The sequence below is a fragment of the Lissotriton vulgaris genome, chromosome 5 (genome assembly GCF_964263255.1).
Source record: "Lissotriton vulgaris chromosome 5, aLisVul1.2, whole genome shotgun sequence".
Taxonomy (NCBI): Eukaryota; Metazoa; Chordata; class Amphibia; order Caudata; family Salamandridae; genus Lissotriton; species Lissotriton vulgaris.
This window is the reverse complement of record NC_141693.1, coordinates 2003888405-2003909344: the sequence shown is the minus strand read 5'-3', so window position 1 is coordinate 2003909344 and position 20940 is coordinate 2003888405. Positions and strand designations below refer to the sequence as shown.

The 20940-nt window shown below is 48.1% G+C and overlaps 1 protein-coding gene across 1 annotated transcript in view; it reads left to right on the top strand.

Annotated features, from left to right (window-relative positions):
• The window catches only part of LAMC3 (laminin subunit gamma 3), a 713512-nt gene that overhangs the window by 477303 nt on the left and 215269 nt on the right, over positions 1-20940 (top strand). Inside the window, exons 15-16 of the mRNA XM_086924802.1 lie at positions 16457-16610; positions 19436-19578. Of these exons, the coding sequence (XP_086780928.1) occupies positions 16457-16610; positions 19436-19578 (297 nt within the window). The remainder of the gene's footprint in view (positions 1-16456; positions 16611-19435; positions 19579-20940) is intronic.

Below are 20940 nucleotides of genomic sequence, written 5' to 3'. Positions count from 1 at the left end.
CGCTTGCCTGCGGCCATGCCTCCCGGAAACGTGACAGCTGAAAGCGAGAGAGAGCGTCAGCTGCCACATTTTTGACACCTTCCACATGTCTAGCTCTAAACTCGATGTTGTAGCGTAACCCTGCCCTGACCAACTCTCTCAGTAGGCTAAGAACCAACGGGCAGCTTGCACTCAGGCCGTTAATCGCCTGGACCACAGCAAGGTTGTCAGACCAGAACACCACCTTCCTGTTGCCCAGTTCTGCCGGCCATAGGTGCAAAGCCACCACGATGGGAAAGAGCTCGAGGACAGTGATATTCGCCGTCACCCCTTTCTTGCGCCATGCATCTGGCCATTTCATCGCACACCATTTCTCACGAAATATTACACCAAATCCTACTCTCCCTGATGCATCAGAAAATAAACAGATGCCTTGGCTGCTCTCCCAGGGGGCCCTCCAGATAACTGTACCGTTAAAATTACTCAGAAATTCATCCCACATGGTCAGGTCAGCTCTCAATCCGGGTCCCAGCGAACTAGGTGGTGCTTTTTTACCATCCCTGCCGTAGCCTTAGCCAACCTGCGTGAGAACACCTTGCCTGCCGGTATAACCCTTGCGGCGAAGTTCAGCTTGCCTAACAAGCTCTGCACCCGTTCCAGTGTTGCGCTGCCCTTACCCAGCATTGCAGCAATCTCCTGTCTCAAGTCACACACCTTGTCAGCTGGTAGCCTGGATTGCCCATTGACAGTATCTAGCTCTACACCCAGGAATGTTAGCACCTGTGCGGGCCCTTCAGTCTTCCCTGGTGCCAGGGGGACCCCCAAATGCTTAGACAAGTCCTCAAAAGCTCGCAGTGCTTCATCGCACTCCTGAGAACCGTCCCTGCCAAAAAAGAGGAAGTCATCCACATGCGATGCTACCCGCTATTAACAAGGCTGAGTGAGAGTGTGCATGGCTCTCCAAGAAATCAAAATATAGTTAACATCATCAAGCCAGAGTGCTTTAGTAAAAATTACCGCCGCTCACTTACATGGTACAGTTGGATTCTTGATGTAGGAGGCGTCGCTGCCCGGTGGGCTGGGGGGATGGTGGTTGGCGGGAGCTGCGAGCGGGCTGTCTCTCGCTCTTTCTCGTTGTTTCCAAAATTATGTCCCTAAATACCGCAGAGAGGGTGTGTTTGAGTTAATGAGCCCTTACTGCTACTACTGCTGGAAGTTGCTAGAAAGTCAATAAGTGGCACGAGGGTCAATAGATTATAAACATATCAAAGCCTTACTTCAGGAATATGTCAGGCACCCTCGATGACCCAGCCGCAGATTTACTAATGTCTCGTGATTCATGATTGCTTCCGCTAGTGACACACGGTCAGGAGGGGGCAACATTGGCTGCACCTTTGACGCCGCGCCCCGCGTGCCTGCATCTGTTCCTAAGCAGCTTCTTCTGTGCAATTTTACCACACGCGGGCTGCGGGCGCCAAACCAACGCTGCAGTCTACACATGGCAGACGTGCCACTTATCCCATTAGTTTGCGAGAAGTCACAATACCGTACCGGGTCTACAGCATTGACCTTTACTTGCTTGGCACTGCAATTTAGGCGCGAGGGCTGTCCAAACATTGTGCCCAGGGCCGTCATTGGTAGCGCTTTCGCGCGCTAAGAGATTGACGGCCCTGGGACGGTCACGGGACCCACAAACGCGGTACGTCACGCGCCGTACGTGCAATGCAGGCAGCATATATAACTTAGTAGATGTGCTGCCTTCATACGGGGCCGCTATAATTTATTTGTAGACAGTGAAGTTACTGTAATGACACTTGAGTGTGCCCGCAGCCCAAATCAATTGTAAAGGCCGCAGCCACGGGCCACTAGTGCCGCGCCGCCGCCGCCCGAAAATAGTGCCGCTTGGGGCGGACCGCCCCCCTCCCGCCCCCCCCTAGCTACGCGGCTGCATGTGAGGATTCGTGTTTCCACCTTGTGACCTTCTCAAAGGCACTTCCAGGGCCGGACTGCCCGTGGCGGGCACCAAGCGTTTCCCCGGTGGGCCACCAGGGAGGGGGCCCGTTTTAGACCCCTGGTGGACTGGTTTTGCAGCATAGCTGCGATATCGGCCCCCTGCAACAAAAGCGGCACATAGCTTTCCACTAGTAGCCCCCTCACCCACCCGGGGGCCGGCCGAGCTCTTTGCAAGGGCTGGTTTCGGTTCCGAGTCTGGGCATGGTCACTTCCGCTTCCTGTGGCCGGTGCTCCTGATAGCACGCGCTGCCCCAGCAGTACCTTCTTTCCAGGCCATTGACCTGTGACAGCGCCTCTGGTTTTCTTCCTGTTGGGCTTCACCTGCCCAAATGAAGAATGGTATTCTTTCTACAGGCCAGTGCCAGGAAGAGACTGGCACAGCTCTGACTCTGAGGCCAGCCACTCATTCATTGGCACCTAGAAATTCCCCTTTGTGTCCATCCTTTGCTTCCCCCCTACAGATTATTTTGCTGGAACCCCTCCACAGCATCTCTGGCAATCTCTCTCTCTCCCTCTCCCTCCCCCTCTCCCTCTCTCTCTCTCCTTCCCTCTCTCTCTCTCCTCTCTCTCTCCTCTCTCCTCTCTCTCTTTCCTTCTCTCTCTCTCTCTCCCTCTCTCTCTCTCTCTCTCTCTCTCCCCCTCTCTCTCTCACTCTCACTCACTAACTCTCTCTCCCCCTCTCTCTCATTTCTCACTCCCTCTCCCTCTCCCTCTCTCTCTCTCTCTCTCTCTCTCTCTCTCTCTCTCTCTCTCTCTCTCTCTCTTTTTCTCTCTCCCTCTCTCTGTCTCCCGCTCTCTCTCTCTCTGTCTCCCTCCCTCCCCCTCTCTCTCTTACTCTCACTCACTAACTCTATCTCACTCTCTCTCTCCCTCCCTCTCTCTCTCTCTCTCTCTCTCTCTCTCTCTGTCTCTGTCCCCGTCTCCCTCTCTCTCTCTCTCTCTCTGTCTCCCTCTCCCCCTCTCTCTCTCTCTCCCTCTGTCTCTATCTCTCTCCCTCTGTCTCTATCTCTCTCCCTCTGTCTCTATCTATCTCTCTCTCCCTCTGCCTCTCCCTCTCCCTCTCTCTCTCTCCCTCTCTCCCTCTCCCTCTCTCTCTCTCTCCCTCTCTCTCCCTCTCTCTCTCTCTCTCTCTCTCTCTCTCTCTCTCTGTCTCCGTCTCCCTCTCCCTCTCTCTCTTTCTCTCTCTCTCTCTCTCTCTCTCTCACTCTCTCTCTCTCTCTCTCTCTCTCCTTTCCCCCTCTCTCTCTCTCTCACCTCTCCCTCTCGGTCTCTCTCTCTCTATTTCCCTCTCTTGCTCACTCACTCTCTCTCTCTTCCTCCCCCTCTTCATGAAATGCTGGTGTTGCCTCTTCAGTATGGCCCTGCACAATGATAACTTACACTTTTGAGTAAATTTGCACTTTTGAGTAGAATTACTACTATCATTATTCACAAAATTCAAGTGTAAATTACTACTAAATAACAGAAATTCAAGACTCCTTGTGGTGAAATATAGGGAACATTTTAAAAATGTATTTAACTCAAAAATAAATATTTACATTTTATTATGTCAAATATTAGTGTAAATTCATTTTATACATTTACTTGAACTGTAGAACATTTTAAAAAAATGCTACAGCATTATTAAATTAATTTTGAATTAAAACTCTAATTAATGGAAATATATTAAATTAAATTAGAATTATTTTTCAGATGTTTAAATTAAAAATAAATTCCCATTCAAAGAACAAAAAGGTATTTTTAATGTGCATTAAGAATTATTAAAAGTGATGTATAGAATTAGTCTAAATTGATATATTATTTATAGGTATTAAAATATTTTATAATTAATTAATAATTATGTAATGTTCTTATATATTTTTAACATTACTTTATATTTCTTGATATGTTTAACTATTTTAAATAATCCTATTTATTTTGACATTTTTTCCTGCGAGTTTTATTTTAAGTCCCTACTTGCATTATTATTTTTTGGTAGTGTATTGCACTACCAGTGGTTGACCATGTGCAGTGCTGGACTTAACTGCTGTTTTTTAGGTCGAGCCATAGGCAGTGCGCGAGTGTTGTTGCTATGGCGATGATCTGTTGTGTTTTAGCCCTCCTACACTTACCATTGGTCAATAGCATAATCACTCTCCTTTGCTGCCTTCTAATTTGTCAGAAAATGTGATACGCCACTTCCTGTTGCTTGTGTGAAGCTCCGCTCAACTACAGATTGATTACACTTAATTAGTGTCCCCCCTGCAAGCGCTGTGATTGAGGGACTATTTCTACTTTGTTTCTGTTCAGCAGCCCACTTTTCAGTGTGTTAGAAACACACTTTTAACCCCTTCCATGCTGATGACGAACCCCAGCCGTCATGCACTACGGTGCTTGTGTGCTGATGACGGCTGGGGTTCGTCACGGCCCGCCCCTGTTCGTGTTGTTTACAGCACACCAGGGGAATCGCGGCCGCATGGAAGGGGTTAATAACATACGGGTCCTTTCTTGGGCCACGTAGATCATGTAAGATTTAAAATATATCAACAATAATCATAACGTCATGAGTGTGCTTTTTTTAATGGCACACTGTTTACACGGCTGTGACTGGTGACTAAAAGAATTGGTTTAAGTTGTTACAATACTGCACTAACCACCTCGAAGCTACCGGAAGGTAATGAAACCCTGCAAATGTGCCGCATAGAGTTGCAATTTAAAGCAAAGACAAGGCCGGACTCAAAAGCATGTTTACGTGAGACCGGGGAAATTACCAACATCGTTTTGCCAGTTTCTCGCATTAGGAGTTTTAAAACACCAAAACTAAACTTGTGTTAAACTATTCCAAAGACTCTTTTAACACTAGGTGGATATTTTTTTTTTACATTTTTAATAAATATATATTTTTATTGTTTTTCTTTAAAAGGATTGCCATTGCAAATCGTTTGTAAAAATCTGGCAAAGGTTTCAAGTCGGCACAGCCCAGACTCTCCCAGCCCCCCACCCCCAGGCATGATTCCTGCCGACAAGGGTTAAAATAGCTCTAGCATTTCACCCTCGGTTCCAGACAGGCTGCTCTTTAAGTCCAGGATGGGTTTATAGGAGATGTAATCTGGCCTAAACACACATTTGAAATAGCTACACATTCTAACAAACCAGTCGTGTCCTGTTCTTCGGGAGTTATATTTTTATTTTAACATTTAAACAAATGCAGGCATAAAACATGCGTTCATGAAACACTTGCCCCGGCGTAGCTATCAACAGCTCAGCAAGTGCATTGCAAAGGCCGCAAAAGTTGTCTGGGGCCCCTCCATTTCACCTATGGCTGTCTTCTAAAATTCAGCTTGTTATTTTGTGGGTTGTGGGACGGAGGGAGGGGGCATTTTTAGGTTTTGCCTGGCGAGCTGCGCACTGCGCAGCTGCAGGGAAAACCTTATGAGAAGAGTAGAGTGCTTTGGTCCCTGCCTCTGTTTCCATTGGCTAGCTCCATAAATGGAGGCTAGCCATTGGACCAGAGATCTGTCCGTCATGGCCGGACCAGATTCGTGGGCGTTCCCGCGATTTCTTCCCTCTCCGCCCCTCTGTGCGCGTCATCTCGGCGGTGGACGTGTGTTTTTTTTTTTAGGTGTGTTTTGTTCATTCCAGACCGACCGCCGCCGGAAGAAGTCCAGGTGAGTGCCTTTCTTGCCGTTCCCTCCCCCCTCCCACTCTCCGTGTGCCTGCCTGCCCCTCTCCCGCTGTCCGTGTGCCTGCCCGCACCCCTCCTGCTGTCCGTGTGCCTGCCCGCCCCCCTCCCGCTGTCCGTGTGCCTGCTCGCCACGTTTCTGCTGCTTGTGGGCAGCGGTCACAGCACTTGGTAGCAGTTCCCGAGATCCTATAAGCAATATATTTAACAAAAATCCACCCCGTCTTATTTTCCATCAATCTGCCATGTCTCAATTTTCAGCCGCCGGCAGCTTTACAGTTCAGGGCGCTATACCCAGTCACGCCTCCCCACCTTCAAAAGCTCTGAAGAGGCCGAAAGGTGACACTTTGGTACTACGGCAGCAACCAGAAAACAATGAAGACTGCTGCCCTGCCCCGCCCGCACCCTTCCCCCCCCCGCACTTCCCCCCCCTGCGAACTAACGTTTCTGCTGCTTGTGGGCAGCGGTCACAGCACTTGGTAGCAGATCCGAGATCCATCACCACCCCCCTTTTGTACCACGTCGGTACTATGGCAGCAACCAGAAAACAATGAAGACTGCTGCCCTGCCCCGCCCACAGGGCGAAAAGTGAGCAGCACCGAGCTGTGTACAACAATAGCGGTTAGTGAAGAGCTTCCACGCCTAAGGGTTTACAATTACATTAAAAAGTTAACCGCAACAACCTTGACGCAATGCTGCACCAGCCCCTTGCCTTCGCCTGCGTGCCTTTAAGTTAAACACTATCGGGAGGTTAGCTCCCCATCACGAAAAGATGATTAACTTATTATGCTCACAACGAGAGCCCCACATTTTGAGAAAACTGGTAGAGTAACAAAAATCAATAGCATTTTTGTGCGGAAGCGCGACCATCTGTGTTATTGAATTATGAAAATATACTCGAAGCCTTCGAGGTTATGGGCTGTAAGAACCAATTTACTGTTTTCAAGAAAGCGCTACAGGTAGTCGGAGTCGGTCTCAAATTACAAACACTACTGGACGGTTCTTTAAATATATCATTCAAACACAGCAAGCACGGGCTTTGATGTCCGGCTGATGCGTTGATACGCAGCGTTGTGTCCAAATCTCACCACTGGCTGTTCTTTCTTTGGACCGGCATCCTAACAGCTGGAGGTGCTGGTGAGGTACCGGCAATTGAAGTACAAGCGGCGCATTGAAACCTCCTGGGAGTGAAGCTACCGGGAAACTGCCTGGAGCTTTCACAGAGGTTACAGACTGCAGAGGTCGGAGAGGCAAGAGGTGAAGGGGTGCAGACCTGAGGGTGGAGCCAGGAGGTAGGAGGAACGGACTAAGCTGATTTTTTTAAAATCAGATTAAACTAGCCATAATGCTTAATTGGTGCACAGGACTTTCTTTGAGATCAAGCATTTTGCTCTAGGTAATGGCCCAGGGCACCCAGTTGTGCCCCCTCCTCCATTGCTACAGGTAATATCTCCTGCCTCTTTTCTCCATTTGCCCCTCCTTGCTGTCTGCGCTCTGATGCTAGGATGCTTGCAATTTAGTCTCTCCAGTGATGGGTGCATTAGTGCTCAGAATATGTAAATCTGTGGGTTGGAAATCTTGCGGTTTCTGTCCGGTTGTCCAGTGTGAGGTCACATGGAGTGCTAATGCTGCTCCTTGCCTTCTGTGTCGCTTGCTATTCTTCCCTTCATCCTGAATCCCAGTCTGGGCTCCTTTCTTCCACCCCTGACAACTTTCATTCCCACTCTGCAGATCCCACCCATTTCTTAACACCCACCCAGCCTTTTTACCTCATAACCTGTTGCCAGACCTCTTCATGTGCCACACACCTTTTCAATCTCTACTACTCATATTCTTGTACCTCCTTTATATTACCCAGTTACTTTTTATCTTCTTTGCAGCCTTGGCTGGCTCTGTGTGTGTGTGTGTGTGTGTGCGGCTGGCTCTGTGTGTGTGTGTGCGGCTGGCTCTGTGTGTGTGCGGCTGGCTCTGAGTGTGTGCGGCTGGCTCTGTGTGTGTGTGTGTGTGTGCAGCTGGCTGTGTGTGTGTGTGTGTGTGTGCGGCTGGCTCTGTGTGTGTGCGGCTGGCTCTGTGTGTGTGTGTGTGTGTGTGCGGCTGGCTCTGTGTGTGTGTGTGCGGCTGGCTCTGTGTGTGTGTGTGCGGCTGGCTCTGTGTGTGTGTGTGCGACTGTGCAGCTGGCTCTGTGTGTGTGTGTGCGGCTGGCTCTGTGTGTGTGTGTGTGTGCGTGCGGCTGGCTCTGTGTGTGTGTGTGCGGCTGGCTCTGTGTGTGTGTGCGCGGCTGGCTGTGTGTGTGTGTGGCTGGCTCTGTGTGTGTGTGTGTGTGTGCGCGGCTGGCTCTGTGTGTGCGGCTGGCTCTGTGTGTGTGTGTGTGTGTGTGGGGGGGGCTCTATGTGTATGTGTGGGTGCAAATGCAATAGGTCTCACATTTGCGAGACATTAAGCTAATAGCAATGTAAATGACAATGCCATTTATTTATCTGTTTTCAAAACCAACACATAAATACAAATTTTGTCATTTACAATGCCAATAGCTCTAACTTTTCCAAAGGCGAAACCATTGCATTGTAAATGCTTGTTATTGCTTGCATTAGGGTCCAGGGTAATCTTTACCCGTTTCTGGGTGGTTTTCTGTGACCTATAATATTGAATCCGAGTATTTCAGTTGTATATGACATTGTAATTGTATTGTAATTGAGTTTGCATAGCACTTACTACCCCTGACGAGGCGTCAAAGAGCTTTTTTCGGCAGTAGCACGCTACTCCGGGACCCATAGAGGATTAGTTGTTGAATTAGTATAGTGAGACATGCAAGTACATTTTAAGTGGTGGATAGGTTAGTCAGTTATTTGGATTTGTAATGATAGCAGAAGGATAGGAGAGGGAAAAAGGTTTGTATTTATATAGCGCTTGTTACCCTGATGTGGTGTTGAAGCACGCTACTCCAGAAACCCATAAAGGATTAGTGGTGAATTAGTATGGTAAAATATGAAAATAATTTGAGTGGTGGATATTAGTCAGTTATTTGGAGTGAGAAGGATAGCGAAGGAATAGAAGGGGAAGAAAGGTTTGCATTCATATAGCGCGTGTTACCACAGAAGTGGTGTTAAAACGCTTTTCTGGCGAGTAGCACGCTATTCTGGAACCCGTAAAGGATTAGTGTTGCAAATTAGTATAATGAAATATGAAGTAATTTGAGTGGTGGATATGTTATTCAGTTATTTGGATAGAGATGGGTAATCGCGGGATAGAAGAGGGAAAGAGGTCTTTATTTATGTAGCGCTTGCTACCCCTGATGGGGTTTTGAAGCGTTTTTTTCGCGAGTATCACTCTACTCTGGAACCCATAAGGATTAGTGTTGAATTAGTATGGTGAAAACATGAAATTAATTTGAGTGGTGGATATGTTAGTCAGTTATTTGGATTAAGAAGCGTTGGGGAGGGGAGAAAAGGGGAAAAAAGGTTTGCATTTATATAGCGCTTGTAATCCTGATGGGGTGTTGAAACACTTTATTGGCGAGTAGCACGCTACTCTGGAACCCATAAAGGATTAGTGGTGAGTTAGTATAGTGGAATATCTAATCTGAGAAGTGAACATGTTAGTCGGTTATTTTGATTGAAAAGGATAGTGGAGGAATAGAAGAGTGAAGGATTTTTATTTGTAATTTCTTTTTTAGGAGGAGGCTTTTGGATGAGTAAAAAGGGGTTTTGGAGGGGAAGAGTCAGAGGGAAGAGTTTAGAAAAGTTTGTTTTGGGGGATTGATATAGTAAAAGAGGTGTCAGATGATGGAAGGAGGTGTAAAGTAGGGGAGAATCTAGAAAGGGTTATTTTGGGGATCATAGAAGTGGTATGGGGTTTGGATAAATGAGAGAGTGGATGTAGAGGATATATGGATAGGTGTATAGAGTGAGAAATTGGGTAGTGCATTGGAAAGAGTAGTCAAAAGAAGTTTGAGATGAATCGGAAAGTTGGGCTAGAAGATATATTGAGAGAAGTATAGGCTGAGAAATAGAGTAATGCATTGGAAATGCCAAATTAGAAGAACGTGATACACATATAGTTCCATAAGTACATTGAAAGTATATAGATGCATAAAGGAGGTAAGCGTATGTAGATTAAAGATATTGATAGAGGTACAGGATGAGAAATAGGCTAGTGCATTGGATATCCCTTTTCAGGAGAAAAGTAACAGACACACAGATCCAAGTACATGGAAGTTAAATAGATGCACAAGGGAAGCAAGTACATGTAGACCAGAGATGATTGTTTTTTGTTAACCACATAATTATTCTACATGTTTATACAAAGCAATACACAAAGATAGGTACATATCTATGGTGAAAATACATTTTGGGTGGGTATTACTGAATGGGAACATGGGCAGCATTTCTGGCCCTGGTCCCGACCGGACTCGAACGGGCCAAAACAGGCAACTGCCCTTGTCCTCTCCACCCTTAGCCAGCTGAGACGCCCTAAGCCTGGCCTTTTATAGCCCTAGTAATCAGGTGACCCCTTCAGCCAATGGGAACCCTAGCCCTAACACTATCCAATCACAACACTACCCCTAAAATCTGGAACCAGTAGGAGACAAAGACCTTACAGCCAATCTTAGCCCTAGTCCAAGCTACCAATCAGTTTTAAAAAATCCTGATCGCTATATCCAATAGAGGCTCTCGCCCTACCAGTAGTCCCAAGCAAAGTCCAAGCAACCAATGGCACAGGAAAACCTAGTCCCTACTTCCAACCGAAAGCCTAAACCTACTCTTAGTCCCACACCTAGTCCAGCAACCAATCACACCAGAAGCCCTAATCGCTACTTCCAATCAAAGGCCTAGCCCTAGCCCCAACAACCAATAACACAGGAAGCCCCAGTTTATACTTCCAATAGGAATCCTAATCCTAGCCCTAGTCCCAAACCTAGATTGATTGAATCACAGACCCAGAAACCAATCAGAACCCTCAAATCCCAACCAATGAGGACACTAACCCTAATCCAATTGAAACACCAGATACAACCACCAATCAGTGTTCACATGTACCCAACAATAGCAGACTATATAAGGTCCCAGCTACCTCAGGCAAGGTTTTCTGGCCAGGGGAGTTGGAAGCTGCTCCTCTATTCAGAAATCTCCTAGACAGACAGGCTCAATCCACACTTTGGACTTCGGCAGGTAAGGGTCTAACGAACTTGTCCTTTAGCAATACAGTTTGAATAAAACTTTACTCCCTCTCCTGGCCAAAAAACAAAGTGCACAGGTCCCAGTAATTACAGTTTAAACAGCACATCTGAGCACCCTCTGATGTAGAATATCCCTGTTGTAAGGGGGGGCTGGTTTCACTGACTTGTTAACACAAAATGGTGGCTGGGAGTGCACTGCTTAACCCCTTCCACACTCATGACGAGCCCAGCTCGTCATGGAGCAGGGCGCTCGCACGCTGATGCCGAGCTGGGCTTGTCATGAATAAAGGAAAATAGCAATTCCCAGCACAGCAGAGTAAAACACCTAGCAGCCAAGGTGTTAATATACAGGTCTTAGCACAGAGCAAAGGAGAAATCTTAGGGAAAAACTGGTAGCCAGGGGGAATGAGAGGGCAAAACTACAGAGTTAGGACTGCAAATCCCACAATTCAACAGGTTGAATGGAAGCAGTCACAGGCAGGAAAAACTACAAGTTTAAACACAAAACAGGTGATAAATTATGCAATCACAGGCAGGTTAAAACTACAATTTTAAACTGTAACAACCACAGGCAAAGACAGTTAAAGAAATTTAAAAAAGAAAAGATGACGCAATCACTGGTAGGGAAATCATTTGTTAGGGAAGAGACAGCACTAGTCTACCTCCTTACCACTTCCTGGACTCTGCTCACTGCAATCTGGGGCACAGGGAGGCTGCAACTCACAAGATGGAGGAGAATGATTTGGGGTGCACCCAGCAAGGCCTTAAAGGGCCCAGGCAGGTGTGAGAGGTGGGGTGGCTCAGATTTCCTTGGATCTGGGGAAACCAATCAGCAGTCCTAGGTCTGCTGGCCTGGGGGTGGGGCTGGGAAGCTGCTCTATTCAGAAGTCTCCTAGGAGAGAACGTGCCGCAAGGTAAGTGAATATTTTATTTACTTTTTTAATGTATTTAATGGGCTAATGTACACTACATTGTCGACAGGCATTACATTAACATTTTAAAAGTAAACATTTTACCTTTAAAAAAATAATCTAATGCATATCGGCAATTGCATGCATGCACTCACCCATTTGCCTGCCTCACCACTCTTGATAGTTGGCAGCCGCCACTGTCCATACCCCAGTCAAGGTGATCCTTGTTAGTACAGATTTGAGGGGAGCCTGCCCCCTCCTGAAAGACTCAGGGAACTCCCCGGGATTTCTCGCCAGTGTCCAATGGATGCGCAGCAGTCCTGGGGCAACCTCCAGGTAGGGTGAGATGTACAGCACCCACCCCCATCCCTCTGCCCACCCAACCATGTAAATAGTGGGTGCCACATGCTGCCATCTGGTTCTTACTTGGTGAGGGTTTGGCAAAGGCAGGGATACCACCATCTGATTGGCTCCTGATGGCCGGGAGGCGGGTGTTGGTGCTTTGAGAGTGAATGGTATCACCAATAGATCATGTTGACACAATGGACCTATCACTGCATTTCAAAGCTAGTGTTTGATTGGTAAAAGAATGAGTGCTGCTGCCCGAAGCCCTCAGCCTGCGCTATGAAATGTGAGCGCAATGAATGTCAAAGCTGCGCAGTCTTGAATCCACCTCATGCCTCTTTGAACCATTACCAGGCCCTCGCTGCCCTTTTATCTCACTCCTGTGGGTCCCTGACTTCTCCCTTTGTGTTCTCTTCCTTTGTCTTTAAATTGTGTGTTTTTTCCCCTCTCTTGCTCGTGGTAAATGATTGATCAGTTTAAGTAAGTGACAGTCCCCAAAAATGAGAGCTGATGGGCCCCGCACCGGCTCAAATTGAGCACTGTGCCCAGATGCTTTATTATATACATTTGCTAACAAGGCACGCGTTCAGAAAGGGCATTTATAAAATGTTTCAATTCATAATTTGCCAAGCAAGCCGTGCACTCCCCAAGATTGTTGGTAGTTCATCTGCCTCAAGGAAATTTTGAGAAACTGTTTGCAAATTTGGGCATTTCCCATAGAATTTCCCTTAAATATTTAGAAAGCCAAAATAGATACAAGCAACTCTGTAAAAGACATTTCCATGGTTGGTTTTATTTTATGGCCGCGGTCTACTCTTGTACATTACAGCTAATTCCCAGTATTGACAAGTGTAACAACATGATTTGAGCTGTCTGAAAACGGGCTCCTTTCCAGGGTCGGACTGGCCCACAGCGCAATCTGCAGTGTAAAGTGGGCAGGTCTGACAGGGCAGCCTGCGCACTGGTTGTTTCTGGGCCTGTATATGGAGGGTTGGGCTGGATTTCACAGTTTATTTCCCTCATATTAAAGCAAACATTGCCTGCAACAAGCTCAAATGTTAACACGTTCGATGCTGAGGACGGAACCGCTCCGTCATCAGCTGCGGTTGGGCTGTGCTGATGACGGAGCGGTTCCGTCATGGCCCCGCCGCCGCGCCTGCGTGGCGCTGATTTTGCGCCTGCGCGGCTCGTTTTATTGAGCAGGGCGGGCCATGACGGAACCGCTCCGTCACGAGCACAGCTCAACCGCGGCTGGTGACGGAGCGGTTCTGTCACCAGCATGCGGCCGCCGCGCGGCCGCCCCGCCCTGTTAGCGCTGCGGCGGAATAGCCGCCGCAGCGAAAGAGCTAAAGTCTCCTATACCTTACAAAGCACCTGCACCGCGTGTCCTTACAAGTTCAAAACCTCTCGGTTTGCAAATGTGGGCTACTTGTTTAGCCATCTGATTCGCTAACGGGGGACACTTTTATTTTGATGCCTGGCATCATTTCTGTTCCAGCCCGACTGTGTACCTTTTCTTTGCACCCACTCTGGGCAATGGGCCGGTATCTGAGTTGCAGTTGTGTGCCTCTTTTTTGGCAGCGTGGTGGCCGATTTGGGCTGTATCTCTGCCGTGCCTGAGCAGTATGTCGGAGGCAGATGGGCATCCATTACCTGCCTCTCGCTGCGCCCCCATTAATGTATGCAGATTGAGCGGGGATAGGGGGCCTGAGCAGAAGTGGCCTCTCTTACATTCAGGCGTGGTTCCCCACTGTGAACTAATCCGTGCACAAAGAGTACTGGCAACACATGCATATTTGTCATCTCAGTAAAGTTAAGAAAGCATGCCTCTTTCAGAGAAAATACCCTCCTTTTTATAATACTTAAAACAGTGAAGCAGTGTTTTGCGAAAAGGCGCAATCCGCAAATGTGAGACCCTTTTATTTTTAAGGAGCCCTGGCTATTTTTTAAATTCCTATCCAACCCTGCTGTAGAGTCTGTTTTCTACAGCAAGGGGCTGCTGCCGCCTCTGTCACTTCCTGCGGCTTCTCTGGTAATTACAGGAGGCAGGAGGGAGTGGAGGTGACTTCAGGAGAGAGACAGCTTGGAAAGAGGGGGAAGAGAGAGGAGCTGGTTTGAGCATTTTTGGCAGAGCTGTTTTTTCTCTCAGTCATTGTATATAATGATGCATTCCCACACTTTTCATCAATATTTATTCAGATTTCATCCAAACAAGGTGCTGTCATGACTACAACAACGAGCCCAGGACAACTGCGCGGCCACAGACTACAGCACGATCAGGAGAAAGGGAACTGTGGTCCGATAACGCGTTTCACTTTGTAACTGTTGCACGACGTGAGCAGCCTGCCAAGTACCACGCATCAGGCATTAGACTCCGCATCACCGCACTGAAATACATTGTCACACATATCTGCATGTGTCAGCTGTCACTGTGAAGCACTGTAGAAGGAACTGTGTTAGGCAGGTGGCAGCACACAGCCTGTGGCTGCGACATGCACGCGCTGCTCCTGCCGGCTAGAGGCACTACCGGCTGAGCTAAGGCGCCGCTGGCGGGCTCACAGTGCTACAGTGTAACCTTGTGTGATGATTCCATTGCACCGCTCGGCTCTAAATCAGACAATCTGACTTCAGGCCTGGGCCCGGTCAAGTTGTTTGATACAATTGGCCGGCGGCGCCACGGGATGATGTCATGTCCTGCTGCCAGAGCACCACAGGTAGTTTGTGAGGAAGGCCGGCGCTGGGGTTCACTCGTTTGTGGGAGGCGCTTGTCTCTCAGCGTTGCTATCTGCTGCTGAGTGCTCGCAGCAGCACGGCCACCCGCGCTGTGGGGCTTATGATGCCGCCACCCGTGGCAAATTCATTATTATGAGCCCCAGCCGAGGGAGAGTGCAGTGGGCACATCTGTCACACTCAAAGGTTCATGCGTCTGCTGCAAGGACAGACTGGACTCACATTACGGACATTCAGCCTGGACTAAGGCGGGCAGCATTGCAAACTGAAATGATTGCGGGCTGACCAACACGTCCCCTCTGGGAAACCTCATAAGAGGGCGACCCCCTTAGTGCCACAGGATGGCACACGGGGCAGCCTAGTGTTCCGAGACCCCTTTTAGGGTCCAGCTCGTCACTTCTGGCCGTGGTGGGGGGCGGGGAGAGGTATAAATTCCTCCCCTGCCCACCTGGCGGCCTCTTTGTCCCTTCGACCTGTCTCCGTTTCCTTCCCTACCGCGTACCCGGCGCTTTCAGGGTGGGGGGAGAAATGTGTTCTAATCTTTTTATTTGTGTTGCAGGCGGTTCACCAGAAGTGGGAGTGGCTATCCCCTCACCACAACCGCTAAGCACCGATTGGCTAAGGTTACGATGCAAGTTGACCCATCAGGTAGTAGGCCGCGAGGGGCGGCTTGCCTTGGATCGCCTGTAAGATAACCCACCATGTTGGCATATTTGTATGCTAATAAACCTGCAGCTATTTTCTCCACCAAAAAGTTGTCTTGTCTGCTTATTTATGCTACATGTATGTTGCTGCGGGAGGGCTGGTGAGTGAGCCGATATTGGCCCTATGCCACAGGGGATGTCTCACAGCCTGAGAGTGGCTCCCTGTTGCAGTCACCGACCCCCAGTCACGCTGCCTCCCTGCCTTTACATATCTGTGTCTGTCACGTACTGACTGCTTGCCCCTCCCACCTCTTGTGCCTTGAGCAGACACAGGGCCCCAGAGTCCAGAGGACTCACTCATCTCAGGCCCGAGGACTCACTCATCTCCGACCCCGCCAAATGTCACGGCAGCCATGGTTCATTGTGAGCACAGAATGTGCGGCTCCCCTCAGGTGACAGGGTAAGGCCCCCACTTGGTCTCTTCTGCCACACCCTGCAATCTACAGAGAACTATTTGGCAGTGGTGTGTTTGAGAAGCAGAGCGCTGCGCACATTCACACATGAAGCATGACCCTACATGACTTCTAAAAGTGTGTCTGAAACCTGAGTGCCGCCTTAGGAGTGTGAGAGGCATACGAGGGCAGAGAGAGAGCCCCAGAACTCAGGGAGGGCAGTGGTGTTAGGTGCTAAGAAGCGCAGTGCCTCGCACATTCACAGCTAAGTGCCCTTCTATTTCTGGTGCTTTGCAGCAGTTTTAGGATCTTAGATTTTCTCGTTGCTTAAATGGGTGTAATCTCTGATATTTATATGTTTCCTGTCTTTATTGCTTGATTTTGATCGCAAGAAAGTGTCATTCATAGTCGTTGAAATGTCACGCAACATTGCACTGAAATTATAAAATTGTCACACAGCAATCTCAACCCTTGGCAGCTTTGAGTGAGTGTTGTGTTTATTTGTGCTTGTATTCATTTCACTAATAATGCCTTTCCTTCCCTAGCATGTAACTGCCACCACGCGGGGTCTGCTGGGGACCCGCAGGCCTGCGATCCTGTCACTGGCCAGTGCATTTGCCTCCCAAACGTGATTGGAGGAGACTGCAGCCAATGCCGACCCGGCTTCTATGGCATGCAGCCAGGGATTGGCTGTCAGAGGTAGGCTTCTATAATAGGGCTCTGGGAAAGAAAACTCTTGACTTTAACACTGGGTGATGGGTGCTTATGTTGGAGGAAGAAGAGGAATGTGGCCTCAGACAGGTGTGTGTGAGCTAGGGGTGCGTGCCCTTGCATGTTCCCTTCACAGTGTTAGTGAGTCTCATAAAGTTTGTGGAGTTTATAAAACACATAGTGGTAGAATCATTGCCTAAAATAGGTTTGTGGGAAAACAACTCCACAAAAAAGAAATGAGTTAGTAGTAAGTTTTCCGAAATATTGTCTTGCAAAAATAATTTGAGTAAAATTTCACACACAACTGAAGGGGAGTGTAGTCGGAACACTCCGCACACTTTGCAAACTCAGCGAAGTTGCTCAACTTTGTCTTCACAGCTACTGTGGTCCCCGTCTTACTGATGCTGAGGCAGGAAATACAGTGACACTTAAACATGACCACACTGGCACTAGGAAAAGAAATATACCAATGCTGAGGAGTGCTTAATTTGTAAAATATGAAGTTCCAAGGCTCTAACCAGGAGGCCACTGCAGCTAGCGCCACCCATCGCCCCTGTCATCGCTGCTAAAACAACTACTAACCATCTCTCTCGCATGTAAGTGCGCCAGTTCAGATTATTACAGGTCCCCAAAGCTAAAGGAATGGTTTGGGAGGCAGGTATTAGCCATTTTAATGTATATTGTATTCCTAAACAACTGTTGTTCTGCTCATCTCTAAGTTAGATGAGCAGCTCCACCATGTGGTAGACTGTTTTAAGTATGGTGTTGACAATTAGTTGTCTGTGCTGAGCACAGGAAACCAATTAAGTGCTGGTGCTGAGCACCGGAAAGCACCGGCTCAAATTAAGCACTGATGCTGAGGAAGAAAGCCACTAGGAAAGGAAATAAACTGACTCTAATGGTGGAGAAATAGGTAACACACGGATACTTAGGTTACACAAGGACATTGAGATGCTGGAATTCCCAGATACAAGGACAGCGAATGCATTAGTAAAGAAATAGGGGGCCACAAACAGGAACGGTCATGAGCAGGGACATTGACACGTTGAGTGGGAAAGGGAGACACTAAGGCACTTCCACACTGAAGTAGGGAGCCACAGACAGGCAGTCTATACGCTGAGATCCCTGACAGGTGAGCATACAACAGTCCCTCTACTGAGGCACCCGAAACCTCCGCACACTTCGCATGCTCCGCAGAATCTTGAGATGGATCCAAACCAACACCAGGAAAACCGTCACCCAGGCCCTCGTCACCAGCCACCTCGACTACGGCAACACCCTCTACAACACCTCCACCCAGCTCCTCAGAAGACTACAGGACATACAGAATGATGCAGCCAGACTCCTCCAGGACCTCCCGGATCTCCCCAAACGAACCCACATCGTCTCCGACCCGAGAGACCTCCACTGGTTCCCCATCCAGAAAAGATTCCTGTTCAAGATCCTCACACACGCCTACAAAACCCTCCAGAACATAGGACCTGCCTACCTCAACCCTCGACTGAACTTCCACCAACCCACTAGACACCTGCAGTCCTCTTCCTTCGCACACACACCCTGCATCCGTCGCAGCGGTGGCCGCTCCTTCTCCTACATTGCATCCAAGACCTGGAACGACCTTCCCCTCCAGCTCCGTACAGCCCCCTCGCTGGCAGACTTCAGAAAGAGACTAAAGGCCTGGCTCTTCGAAGGAGACACCGCGCCCAGATACCCCGAGGGGTGACAGTGTTGTGCTCCGCAAATGCTGATTTGACTGATTTGATTGACCTTGGCTTAAGATAAGTACATTTATATACTGAGTCTGGAGGGTCAGTGGACTAGTTCGTGCCCTCCAGGAATCTGTGTTGTCCCCTTGGCCACAGGTTTGAATCCCAGAGGATTCACTCAGCCTTTCATTCTGACGAGGTCGATAAAAAGAGTACCATTGAGTTACGTAGGAGTAATATATCTGCTATTTCACTCTCAAGAGACTAAAAGGTGAAAGTGTACTTTATAAATAGTTATGTCAGTGATGGGTGGCGTTTTGGGGTGTGATTGATTTTTAGGATTCAAGCATGGTTGATGCTTAGGGGTGGAGAGGATATTTTTAGCTTTTAGGGATGGGTGGCGCTTGAAGGTGGAGAGAGGTTTTTAGGATTCAGGCATGGAAGAAGCTTAGGGGTAGAAATAGGTTTTTAGATTCAGGGTTAATGGTGGTTAGGGGGTCGAGGGGATTTTAGGATTCAGGGATTGGTGGACCCTACGAGTGGAGAGGCTTTTAGGGTTTAAGGATGGTTGGAGATTAGGGCAGAAGACGGGTTGTTTTGTGGTTCAAGGGTTGGCTGAGTTTATAGGTGGAAAAGAGGTTTTAGGGTTCAGAGATGGGTGGAGCTTAGGGGTGGAGGGGGTTTTAAGGTTCAGTGATGATGGAGCTTTGGGGTGGAGAGCATTTTGTTAGGGTTCAGGGATGAGTAGGGTCTTGGGTTGGAGTGGTTTTAAGGGTCAGGGATGGATGGAGCTTTGAGCTACAGAGGACTTTTTAGGGATCAGGGATGGGACAATATATCAACGACTTTACCCCACAGACTTGGAAAAGGTAAATGGGCCCTTATCCCTAAGAATTGTGGATGGCATCGGGGCCTTGAGACCCTTACAGGTGAGTAGTCGCGCTTTACAAGCCGATTGATTGATTGATACTTCACACTGGTGTCAGATAGTGCATTTTAAGGGTTACAATGGCAATGCCACCTCTGTTCTGAGGACCACAAGGAAGGACCCTTGTGCTTGTTCCCTATTCTGTGCCACATGATAATTCACTTTTTTGTCCCCTCCAGTTGTGATTGCCATCCTGTGGGGTCCCAGAGTGCCCAGTGCCACGCCATCACCGGACAGTGCGTCTGCCACCTCGGAGTGGAAGGGGTATCCTGTCACCGATGCCACAACGGCTACTTTGGCTTCTCCAACAGGGGCTGCCGACGTACGTATGGGGGGGCTAATGGGGCTCTCTGCACACACTATATCTTAACTGTATTACCCTCCTGGTATCAGGAGTCCCACTTGCCACAGTAGATTGTGTCTGCATCATCGATTCAGGATGACAGTACTTAATGTCATCCAACTGGTTCAATATTGGCAGTGGTCATAATTAGGGCTCTGGTATTATGGTATTTTTTTCATATTTCCTCTTGTATTTAACCATATTTATATTTTTTATAAATTTTATTGGTATTTATCCATATATATTTTGTGTTTTGATAATAAACGGAGTCGTAAAATGGTATATTTCTACATTTATTCAACTGATAAACAGGCGCTCATACATTGAGGATTGTTGAGTTTTAGCAAATTATGCAGCCAACTGTAACAAAACACTACACCCATATGTAAATATCAGCATTACATACAAATATATATTCACATATGCCTGTATTTAAGGAAATCTCATCCGGTGTTTGAACTCCCCGTGCTGTCTATCTGCTCATCTGTTGCCTGGAATTCATGAAGGACAGCATGGATACTCACTCACAAGGAGCTCATTTTTTGTATTTCTCCACTTTTAAAAACAAATACAGACAGAAAACACATTGCTTTCTTTCTGTATTTATCTGTAAAGATCAGTAAAAACTGAAAACTGTGAGCCTTAGTCATAATATATAGATAAACACCCTGCAATCCATGCCTGAGCACACTGACAGCTCAGCTAGTAACACTTGTCGCACCTTTTCAAATGAAAACACTGTTTTCAGTAAGCTCAGAACGTTGGAACTGAGTACAAGCCAGTGTTTGTTTCACACTTTTTTAGGGTGTCAGATGCTGTGCTGTAGTTGTCAGACAGTCTTTTCTCTGATGTTTTTGGTGCGCCTCTAGAAGGGGCTCGCCGCTGTTATTCCTCTCATGTTTTTTGATGCCCTTCTTCCGATGTGCACAGGATAATCACAAGTTGTCTGTTTCACTGATAACGCCCTACACTTCCTATTTCTTTATCTCATGAATAACAAGGCTGCCTAGTTTTTGATTCCACCTCACGCCTCTTTCTTCCCCCACCCTACACTTCCTATTTCTTTATCTCATGAATAACGAGGCTGCTTAGTTTTGATTCCACCTCATGCCTCTTTCTTCCACCAATAAACACTTCTCAGGGCCGGACTGGCCATAGCGGGCACCGGGCGTTTCCCCGGTGGGCTGCTAGGGTGGGGGCCGTTTTGGGCCCCTGGGGGGCCGTTTCTGTTACCGGGGGCCGGCAATATCGGCCCCCTGTAACAAAACCGGCCGAAACCATCACCTCGCAAACTGCTCAGCTGCACTCCCCCTCACCCGAGGGGGGACCAACTGAGCAGTG